The sequence below is a fragment of the Orycteropus afer genome, unplaced genomic scaffold (assembly GCF_000298275.1).
Source record: "Orycteropus afer afer isolate SDZICR_OR568_19922 unplaced genomic scaffold, OryAfe1.0 scaffold00002, whole genome shotgun sequence".
Taxonomy (NCBI): domain Eukaryota; kingdom Metazoa; phylum Chordata; class Mammalia; order Tubulidentata; family Orycteropodidae; genus Orycteropus; species Orycteropus afer.
In genome coordinates this window covers 33091830-33104127 of record NW_006921589.1, presented here as the reverse complement: position 1 = coordinate 33104127, position 12298 = coordinate 33091830, and the positions used below count along the sequence as shown (strand labels likewise).

The window sequence follows — 12298 nt, the reverse complement described above, 5'->3', positions numbered from 1 at the left end:
GTCATGAACTTTATTTTACATGAGTTCCATCTGAAAAGAGTTGTAATAGAGTCAACTAAGAAAAGTGGGAAAAAAATATATACATATAGGAAATTACGATGAGAATTAATAAAATAAACTATTACACTAGGATGTTATTTTATATAATTTTTTTTAACTATTCAACCTTGAAAAATGATTAGAAATCACAAATTACAGCAAGATTCACCAAAATAGGTCACCTTAAACTAGTAGTCTGGTCTAAAAGATAATGTAGCAGATATTTCAATTTTGTATTTTATGTTTTTTAAAAATATTTATTTGCATAGAGTTCATAAATTATATGGTTTTCACTCAAATCACTGAGTGATTACTAATTACAAGAAACAGAAGCCTATTTCTGTGCACAAGTCCTATTTCTGTGCCTGTGCCTTATTAAAGCTTACAACCTGCCTTTCTTTCATTGAACATGTTTTTAAATTTATATATCCCCACCCTGATCCTAACAACTATTTTAATTTTTATGCTATCTTTTAGCCATTATCTACATTAGTGCTTTTTTAAGAGTTGTAAGCTCTGGTAGCATAGTGGCTAAGACACTTGCCTGCTAATCAGACGGCTGGTGGTTCAAACCCACCAGCCACTCCTCGGAAGGAAGGTTGGGCAATCCTACTTCCGTAGTGATACTGCCTCGGAAACCCAAGGAGGGGTCGCTATGAGTCGGGGCCGACTTGACGGCACATAACAACAACAACAACAACAAGTGAAACATGTAATTTCGTGTTTTATGATTTTTACCTCCTATCAAAAAATCTGCACAGGTTTCTCCATAGAGCACATATTTGCTGACTGTTAAATCACTGACAGCTAAAATCACGTAGTACACCCTTACCCCAGTCCAATTTACCTTGAATTCTGATAACCATTCTTCCACAACCCCACGTTCAGATCCCAGCATCTTCTTCCACCTTCTATTTTCCTTTTCCCTCTGAAAGAAAAAGTGCAAGCCTGAGATAGCATTACTTACAGAAACTTTGTTGTTGTTGTTGTTGTTGTTGTTATGTGCCGTCGAGTCAAACCCGACTCATAGCAACCCCTCCTTGGGTTTCCGAGGCAGTATCAAACTACCAAATGCAAATGATAGATGCCTTTTAATAAAGGAGAAGCTTATCTAGTACATATTTTAGATAAGGAGGCTTGCCAATTAGAACAAAATTTGTTTTTCAGAAGTAAGTTCTTATAATTCAATGATGAATTTGAAACATATTATTTTAATGCTTTCATCAGCATTTATGCTTACTGATGGGCACATATAGACTGTTTTCAATTTTCTTACATGACAAAAATAAAAAGTGTATCTGCAGTGACATCTTTATATCTGTGTGCATTTGTGTTATTCTCTTCTGTAGTATAAATTCTAAATATTGCAATTAAATTTTTTGAGTCAAAGGATATAAATATTATTGATAGCATTTCCGTATCTAAATACTCTCAAATCCATAATCCTTCTTACATTTTTATAGTGCATATAACCATCTATGTACAGAATAATTTCTTCCTATTTTATTTATAAAGCTACTACCTCAGCATAGAAGCATACATAAGACTAAATACAGAATCTTCAATCTTCTTACATTTTTTAATATGATATATAAGACTTTTTAGAGTACAGCAATAAAAAATCAGTATCAAAACATGAGTCTTTAACACCAAAATATCAAAAATTTAATATACAGAATGCTGTAATATATTTGAAATGGACATAGGAAAAGATAATAAATTTTATTTTAAAAATTACTGTGCTTGCTTAGTTAAAGCTCAATCTTCTAAAATTAAAAACCACATTTACAGTTACACTTTAAACAATTAAGTTTTTACAGTTTGATATGAGATCAAGATCTAATTTAATTTTTTCTTCCAATTGTTTTAATATGTTATTTGCAAATCTAATTTTTCCTCATTGACTTATCTTTTGATAAGTTTCTTCCCCACATGTAATGGAAATTAACTTTTCAAATTAATTCCAAATAACATCTTCACATTATTGAGTTTTCCCATATAGGAGCAAGGCATTTCTCTCAGTTATAAATCCTCTTTGATAGGTCTTACTATATGTTATGTGTTTTCTTCAACTAGGTCAACAAATTTCCAATTATATTAATTCCTAGGTTGTTTGTTTATTTTCTGCTGTGATTGGGTTTTCCCATTATGTTTTCTAACTAGCTATTGTTACACACAATAAGAAAATATTTCTTTAAAAAAACAAAATAAAGAAGGTGTTAGATAATTATTTAAAATACTTTAAATGTTTTAAATTAAGATCTGTAGGAAAATCTGTGAAATTTATAAACTAGGAAAATGTATAAGCTATTAAATTATCTTAGCCAACTATAGATTACAAGGTTTTAAAAATATACAGTGCAATATAAAGAAGGGCAAGAAAACATAACTATAATTAAGCAATACATTTTTTCAAATTCTCTACAAAGAACATGTTGTTGTTGTTGTTATGTGCCGTCAAGTTAGACCCGACTCATAGTGACCCCTCCTTGGGTTTCTGAGGCAGTATCGCTACGAAAGTTGATTGTCCAACCTTCCTTCCGAAGAGTGGCTGGTGCATTTGAACCACCAACCTTTTGGTTAGGAGTTAAGTGCCTTAGGCACTATGCTATCAGAGCTCCCAAAGAACATGTACTGTTTTTTAAATGAAAAAGCCCAAACATTATTTTTTAAAAGAAACACAAATCTTTTAAACCTGAAACATACTGCAACAGAATCCCCACCTAATAAAGAGTCTAGCTTACATATTTTGAAAAAGCTCCCCAAGTAATCCTGATGACCACCTTCTAATTAAAAACAAAAAAAGTATCCCATCCAGGGTAAATTTCTTATGATCACTAATTTAGAAAATCAAATCTCTTTGGTATCTACCTAAACCATTTAAAAAGTAACTGGAAGTTAAATACCTTTAAATAGAGGAATCAAGTGGTGTTAATAATAATTATCATCATAACAATTATATTTCCTCAACTATATGACACAACTAATTAGCTCTGGTGGTGCAAAGGTTAGGCGTTTGGCTGCTAACAAAAATGTTGTTGGTTCAAACCTACCCAATCACTCTGGGAGAGAAAAGACCTGCCAATCTGCTGCTGTGAAAATTCCAAGAAAAAAAAAAAAAACAACCAAACTCACTGCTGTGGAGTCGGATCTGACTCACAGCGACCCCTCCCTGGGTTTCTGAGGCGGTATCACTATGGAAGTAGACTGCCCAATCTTCCTTCTGAGCAGTGGCTGGTGGGTTTGAACTGCGCGTTCTGGTTAGCAATCAAATGCCTTAGGCATTACGCCACCAGAGCTCCAGCCTAGGAAACCCTATGGGGCAATTCTATCCTATTACTATCAGCCCAAATCTGATCCTCAACAACAGCAAAGCATGATACAACTAATATTAAGATATCAATTAATCAACAACTTTAAGGTAAAAACAAGAAACTGAATTAAAAAGAAAGAATTGCTTACTTAAAGGATGAGAACATAAGTTTATTCATATAATCACTGGATGCCACTGGTCTTTGTACTGGCCACTCAGCAAGCTCTTCTTCCAGCTCTCTGTATACTGCTGGGTACTGTCACAGTTTAAATGTCACCTCCTCAGAGAAGTCTTTCCTGTCTACTTGTCTTAAATTGCTCCATCCTATTATTTTCTCCTCCCTCTGACCCCTATCATTCTGCCCACTTACATCTGCAAGGGAGCTCTGGTAGCACAGTGCCTAAGGCACTTGACTGCTCAGCAGAAGGCTGGCGGTTCAAACCCACCAGCCACTCCTTGGAAGGAAGGTTGGGCAATCCTACTTCCGTAGTGATACTGCCTCGGAAACCCAAGGAGGGGTCGCTATGAGTCGGGGCCGACTCGACGACAAACAACAACAACCACCACCATCTGCAAACACCTTATTTGTTTACTTACTACTGTCTGTCTTTCCCACAAAAGTTTGTATTTTAGAGACAGGTGCTTCATCCCCAGTGCCTGGTACACAGCCGGCACTCAAAACATCTGTTTGCTTTGTTGTGCTCATGAATTCAATTTACTTAGTGCCTTTAGCAATGACAGTTTATTTCTGATCATAATAAAATCTATCATGATCTTTGCCTGCATTTTCTACTTGCTTAAGCTTAATAATTTTTTTTCCAAATTAAGTAGAGATGAAAAGTTAAATACCTTCTTTAAAAGTTTCCAGAAGCTTTTGACAGGTAGATATTCTTCCAGATGCATCAGTCAGTCACCTTACCAACTTCTGAACATTGGTAAGTCACCCTACCAACGTTTGAATTTAGACACAGAGATTCGGAAATTTTGCTGTCTTTGAATTAACTGGCATGTGTCAGGCAATCTTCTGCTGAGACAAGTGTTCGTTTCAAAACTGTATGATACTGTGATATTCTGTAGACATTTTAAGCAACTATTAAGGATGCAAATTCAATTAAAAATTCAACCCTAAGTGGTACTACTAGAGTCAAGTGGAATGATATAAGAATTAAAAACTCAAAACTAAATTCTCAAAATACCAAGTATTTATGTATACAGCTATTTTACAATTTACTTGGCTAACTGCTGAAGTTTCTTCAGACAAGACACTGATTTAAAAAATGTTAAAATGTGAAAAGTGTGTCTTAGAATTGAGAGGATAAGTAAGTTATTATTGCGTATCAATATAAACACCGTACTAGATGTTTTCTATATCTCATATAATTTAATGAGAGGCAGCTGTGGCTCAGAGCAGTAGTTCTCAAATTTTTGGTCTCAGAACCCCTTTATAAAATTTTTTAAATATTTAAAATTATTTTAAAAAATAGTAAGTTAAATAAGGATTCAAACAAACAGGTACATAAATGTTCACAGCAGCCCTCTTCACAACAGTCAAAAGGTATAAAAAACCCAAGTGACCATCAACAGATAAATACATAACCAAAATATGGTATATCCACACAATGGAGTATAAGCATACATCATTTTGTTACACTTTACAAATAATGCATTTCTACAAACTGATGGTTTGTGGCAACTCTTCATTGAGTAAGTCTACCAGTGCCATTTGGTAATTCTTAGAAATTTCAAACGTTTTCCTAATGCTGCTACACACTTAATAGACTATGTTGTTGCTGTTGTTAGATGCTGTCGAGTTGGCTGTGACTCATAGTGACTCTCTGTACAACAGAAGGAAATAGTGCCCGGTCCTGTGTCATCCTCACAATCTTTGCTATGTTTGATTGGTGACATCCTTCTTCTTAGTCGGTCATCTGGAAGCTCTGCTGAATGCTGTCCACTATGAGTGACCCTGCTGGTATTTGAAATACGGGTGGCATGGTTTCCAGCATCCCAGCAACATACAAGCCAGCGCAGTACAACATGCTGACAGACAAGTGATGGTGACAGACTACAGCATAGTGTAAACAACTTTTACAGACCCTGGGGGACCAAAACATTTGTGTAACTTGCTTTACGGCAATATTCATTTATTGTGTTGATCTGGAACCAAACCCACAATATCTCTGAGGTATATCTGTATTATTCAGCCATAAAGGGAATGAAGTTCTGCTTCATGGTACAACGTGGATGAACTTTTAAAATGTTATGCTAATTGAATAAGCCAGACACAAAAAACAAATACTGATTCCAATGATAAGGAATTGGAATAATTCCAATTATTATCTATAATTATTGGGATTATAGCTTGGGAGCTTGCTAGCACAGTGCCTAAGGCACTTGACTGCTAACCAGAAGGCTGGCGGTTCAAACCCACTAGCCACTCCTCGGTAGGAAGGCTGGGTAATCTACTTCCGTAGTGATACTGCCTCGGCAGCCCAAGGAGGGGTCGCTATGAGTCGGGTCTGGCTCAACAGCACATAACAACAACAACAACAACAACATTATTTTTATCTAGAATAAGCAAATTCATAGAGGAAAAAAGGCAACTACAGGTTATGGCAAGGTAAAGGAAAAGGGGGACAGGGAGAAACTGCTTAATGGGTACAGAGTTTTGTTTGGGGTGATAAAATAGTTTGTAAATAGACAGTGATGGCAGTTACATAATACAGAATGTAATCAATACCATTAAAATATACATTTAAAATGGTTAAAATGGCAGATTTTATGTGTATTTTCCAACAATAAAATTATAAGCCAATTACATATTAACATAAATAACATTTTTAAATTAAAAGTAACTATATTTTTCCAAAAACAACAAAATTAGTGAGAGTCACAATGTTTTATGTTTTTTACAGATTTTGTAAATGCTTCTGAATTCAATCTATTGCTGAAAAGTTCAATGTATACGAGAGAATGAGAGTGCAGAAGACAAATACTATCTTAGTACTAGATACAGAAACTAAATATAAAGAAGTTGAGTGACCTATGAAAGGTAACATAGCTTAAATGGCAGAACTTGTATTTGAATTTAACTCTTACTCTAAAATCTATGGTTGAAAAAGGCCTTAAAGCACTATGTGGCTGGGACCCTAACTTAGGGCTCACACTATCCCTCTCCACTGCTTTCCCTATCTAGCCACACTCTTTCAGTTCCTTAAAACTTTCATGCACACCTTCACCCAGCCTAGGATGCTGTCCTTCTGATTTCTGCCATTTGCATAGTTGGTTCCTTCCCATCCTGTAAGTTTCAGCAGGCCTTCGCTGACCATTTATCTAAACAATAGTCCTTTCCTCTCTTCCCAGTATTTTCCATACTAACACATGGTTTCTTCCCTTCCTAGAGTTTCTTTGGATTCCATAATTTATTTATTAGACCTTACTACTTACTGAAGGAGCTCTGGTAGCATAGTGCCTAAGGCAATTGACTGCTAACCAGAAGGCTGGCTGTTCAAACCCACCAGTCACTCCTCGGAAGGAAGGTTGGGAAATCCTACTTCCATAGTGATGTTGTTGTTGTTGTTAAGTGCCGTCGAGTTGTTTCCGACTCATAGCGACCCCATGCACAGCAGAATGAAACACTGCCCGATCCCGCGCCAACCCCACAATCCCTGCTATACTTGAGCCCATCATCGCTGCCACCGTATCAATCCATCTCGTTGAAGGCCTCCCCCTCTTTCGCCGACCCTCCACCCTACCAAGCATGACATCCTTCTCCAGGGAATGGTCCCTTCTTACAACATGACCAAAATAGGTGAGACGAAGTCTGGCCATTCTTGCTTCCAAGGAGCATTCTGGCTGCACTTCCTCCAGGACAGATCTGTTAGTTCTTTTAGCAGTCCACGGTACTTTCAGCATTCTCCGCCAGCACCACAACTCAAAAGCATCAACTCTTCATCGGTCTTCCTTATTCATTGTCCGGCTCTCACATGCATATGAAGCGACTGGAAATATCATGGAAATATCCGTAGTGATACTGCCTCGGAAACCCAAGGAGGGGTTGCTATGAGTCGGGGCCAAGTCGACGGCAAATAACAACAACAACAACAACAACAACATTACTTACTGATTGTCTATATCCCCCATTAGACTGTTAGTTTCATGAGGGCAAGGTCTACTTTGTTTTGCTTAACATTATGTACTTAAAGCTAATAAGCCTACTACAGTATCTGGAAATATGTAGATACTTAACGTATATTCGTTGACTCAATGAAACACACTGCTTTTATGACCTTGGACAAATCACTTAAACCCTCTGGGCTTCTGTTTCCTGCATGAAATGGTAAGTTACTTTCTAACTCAAAAATCCTATATATGTCAGTACTTTCATTTGAAAGACAGAATAGACTGGTTATAGAAAAATTTGTAAACATTTCCTAAATAGGTTCAGTATTTTTTAGTATCTCAAGGGTAGCTAGAGAATGCAGTTATAAACAGACTGCAAGCTTCCTTTTTATTAAGCCATCTGGTTATAGAAATATGTATAAAAACCTGAGGAACACTTCACCCATCCCATCATCTATTATGTAAAACAATATATTCAAGGCAAAAGCTCAAGTTGATAATGTGGCATGCAGTTTAATTCAGGACCATACTTCCAGGGTATATATAACAAGGTAAACAAGGTATCACAGAAAATAATTATCATTTTGTGATCATGGTAACGGCAACCTTTAGTAGCAAGCCTTGTCTACAACATAGTGAAGAGAATGATAAACTGCTGGAATACGACCTGAAGAAGGTCAATAACTACTTGACAGGAAGCAAACTCAGCGTACCTTTTCAAGAACAATAAGCTCTCCATTGCCTACATGTTTATAATTTGTGGCTTAACTGACAGTTATCACACATCTTCTTTAGGAATTCTCCGTTTATATAGAATCAGAATATAAGTAGTAGTACAGCTGAGTGGTTAAAGAGTATGGGCTCTGGTACAAGACTGCCTGAGTTCGAATTCCAGCTCCATGCCCTATAAGCTATGTGTCCTTAGGAAAGTTACTTAACCAATCTGTGGCCTCAAATACCTGACTTATAAAAAGGGATTAATTTGTATTGCGCTATGTCAAAAGTTTATTTTAAAAGATTAAATAAGTTAACAAACTTAACTGTGACTGGCACAATGTAAGTCCTCAATAGAGGCTACAAAGATAACCAAACCCACTGTCACTGAGTCGATTCTGACTCATAGCAACCCTATATGATACAGTAGAACAGCCTCATAAGGTTTCCAAGGCTGTAAATCTTTATGGAAGCAGACTGCCTCATCCTTCTCCCACAGAGCAGTTGGTGGGTTTGAACTGCTGACCTTTTGGTTAGCAGTCAAATACCTTAGCAACTGTGCCACTAAAGCTCCTTCAATAGAGGTTAGTTAGCTACTTATTATCATTATATAAATACAATTAATTTTTTTTGACAATTAAGGAAGCATTTTTACTGTGAGGGGAAAGTATAGTGATTATTCATCCATTCATTCAACTAATATAATTTACTGAATACCAATTATTTGCTAGATACTCAGTTGGATACAGAAGATACAGCAGTGAGCAAGACTAATTATGGTTCTTGTTGTCAAACATCAAGTAGATAAAAAGATCTATTGATAAATAAAGCTATAGAAATAGCAGGGCAATAGATGAGTAGCTAATAATAGTATTGCTACTGCAGATTTTCAAACTAGATGAACAAATACGAAAGCATTTCAAAGTATAAGTCTGAAACTTGAAGCACTTAAGACATATTATTATTATAAATTTCAAATACACTAAAAGAAAAAAAAACTAGAACAACAGTGCAGCCACTAGCCACATGTGGCTATTTAAATTTAAATTAATTAAATTAAAATTAATTTAAAGTTTAGGCAATAAAAGGATTTTATAATACACAACTGCAAGCAGTCTCTGGGTTATAAATGTCTGACTTAAGCACAACCCGCAGTTATGAACTAACCCTTGTAAAGCCTATTATATTAAAAATCTGGGATACATAGGATGGTTCATAATAGCAAACAGGCACTACTTTGTGATGTGCATCAAAATATTATTATATTAAACATGTTTTGGTGTATCTGGAAGTGTTCAAATTTTTTTATACACAGATGGGACACTATATACTATATACTAAGACAAACATCTGACTAACTGACATTAGAAATGAACCATACCTAACTGTTCCAACTTATGTACAAATTTGATTTAAAGGCAGAAGTAGGAACAGAACTTGTTCATAACCCAGGGACTGCCTATATTAAAAGGGAAATACTTTCAAAAGAAAAATTCAAACGTAATAATTAAGAGGTGATTATTTAACGTCTCCTAGGTAAAAATGCTCTGGTAGCATAATGGCTAAGACACTTGCCTGCTAACCAGATGGCTGGCGGTTCAAACCCACCAGCCACTCCTTGGAAGGAAGGTTGGGCAATCCTACTTCCGTAGTGATACTGCCTTGGAAACCCAAGGAGGGGTCACTATGAGTCGGGGCCGACTCGACGGCACATAACAACAACAACAACAACAGGTAAAAATGCTCAACAAATAGAAGCAACCCATCAAGAGTACCAGAAACTAACATGTCTAACTACATAGTACGATTCATTATTCTTTAAACAGTTGAAGTCTTATTTCTACACATGTATTTGTAATGTTTCAGAAGTTATATTCACAGAATCTTACAGGATTTTTTTTTCACTTTTTTATTGTGATTTGGGTGAAAGTTTACAGGGCAAGTTAGTTTTTGATTCAACGATCCATATACATGTTGTTTCATGACACTGATCGCAGTCCCCACAATGTAACAGTACTTTTCCCACTTCCTTCCTGTGTTTCCTGTTTCCATTGGTCCTTCTTTCCTATCCCTTCCTACCTTCTGGGCTTTACCCCTGGGCAAATGCTGCCCCTTTGATTTGGTAGAGTTGGTTGTTATAAGGAGTGTATACCTCCCTGGTGTTACTGCTCACTTTGTAGGCCTGTCTGTGGTCTGGGTGAAAGTTGAGCATAAGTTCAGTTCTGGGCCTGAGGGGTGACTAAGGGCCATAGTTTTGGGGTTCCAACAGTCTCTATCAGACCATAATAAGCCTGGTCTTTTTTATAATTTTGAGTTTGGTTCCATGTTTTTCTCCCATCCTATCCAGACTTTCTATTGTGATCCCTTTCAGAGTGGTGAAATAGTCTTTTTTTTTTCCTCTGCAGGTCTGTCATTTAAATGTAAATCTTCTGTCCTCTCAGCAGTTCTGGGTGGGTTTAAGTATTTGTATTGCTGTAAGAATGTCCAAATATGTAATAGAGCTAACAAGGAGCAAAATTATGGTAACTTCTTGACAACCACCCTGAGGGATCGAGTAGTTGGACCTGTGGGCTCAGACCATGGTAGTAGGAGACATCAAGCTCAAGTGGCATAACATACCACACAAAAACATTGTTCTACATCCTACTTTGGTGACTGGGATCTTAAAAGCTTGCCAGCAGCCATTTAGATGCAACAACAGGTCTCTCCTCATCCAGAGCAAAGAACAATGAAGAAAACCAAAGATTCACAGAAAAAATTAGTTCAAGGGACTAGTAGACCATGCAATCCTCAGCCTATATGACCATGAGGCCAGAAGAACTAGATGGTGCCTGGCTACACTGTCAACCACTTGGAAAAGGATCAGTGCAGGAGATTTTGGATAGAGTGGGAGGTCAATGTGGAACAAAACTCAAAATCATTACAAAAAGACCAAGTTTGCTGGTCTGACAGAGCCTGGTGAGACGCCCCCAGACTATGGCCCCAAGTTACCCTACAGGTCTGAACTGAACTCACTCCTGTGGCTTCCATTCAAACAATAGACAGGCATACAGGGTGGACATTTATATCAGGTAGATTCACTCCTTAGAGCTATCAATCATGGGAGAACAGAAGGGCAGTGTTTGCACAGGGAGATAGCTCGGGTGGGGGTGTGTGCAGGAATATATAGGAAGGAAGGACACAGGGAAGAGGTAACTACAGGGAGGAAGTGGGAAGAGAGCTGTTACATTGTGGGGAACTGCAGTCAATGCCATGAAACGAAATATATATAAACTACTATATGGCAAATTAATTTGCTCTGTAAAGTTTCACCCAAATGACAATGAAAATAAAAAATGGAATAATAATAATAATAATAATAAAGTTGAAATCTATGACTTTACCTCTGTTTTAAGGTCAATTTTCTAAAGGAGGAGGTGGCACAGGAATGCAGCAGATTTCCAGTGTGGAATTCATTTGTTGAGATGTAAATATTTTCCAAGTCTATAAAAAATGAAAATGAAAAACTATGAAATACTGAAATATTCTAAAACTGTAACACAAAGGAGCAAGAATAGTTTTATAATATAGTTCACCTCATTTAAAAATAGTAAGGGTCTAAAATATTTCTAAAACAAATTTAGAGACAAAAAGTCTGAGTTTTACTTTCAAATTTGTCATGAATTATCTAAAATTTTGAGTGGATTACTTAACATTGGGGAAAATGGACAAAATGACTGAATGATGAATAATTTTATAATTAATCAGGATCTATAAAAATAATGACAGACATTTTAGAAATGAAAATTATAATATATGAAATTAAGAACTCAATATATTGATTGTATAGCAACTGGACACATCAGAACATAGAATTAGTGAACTAAAAGACCCAAACACAAACCTACTGCCATAGAGTTGATTCTGACTAATAGCAGCTCTATAGAACAGAGAACTCTCCCATTGGGTTTCCAAGGCAGTAAATTGTTGTTGTTGTTGTTATGTGCCATCGAGTTGGACCTGACTCATAGTGACCCCTCCTTGGGTTTCCGAGGCAGTATCACTATGAAAGTAGATTGCCCCATCTTCCTTCCAAGGAGTGGCTGGTGGGTTTGAACCGCCAGCCTTCTG

The 12298-nt window shown here is 36.6% G+C and overlaps 1 protein-coding gene across 1 annotated transcript in view; it reads right to left on the bottom strand.

The window, feature by feature from the left end:
- FAM126B (family with sequence similarity 126 member B) overlaps positions 1 to 937 on the bottom strand; it is a 37256-nt gene extending 36319 nt beyond the window's left edge. Inside the window, exon 1 of the mRNA XM_042783654.1 lies at positions 887 to 937. Within this exon, the coding sequence (XP_042639588.1) occupies positions 887 to 937 (51 nt within the window). The remainder of the gene's footprint in view (positions 1 to 886) is intronic.
- Between the last annotated feature and the right edge of the window lie 11361 nt (positions 938 to 12298).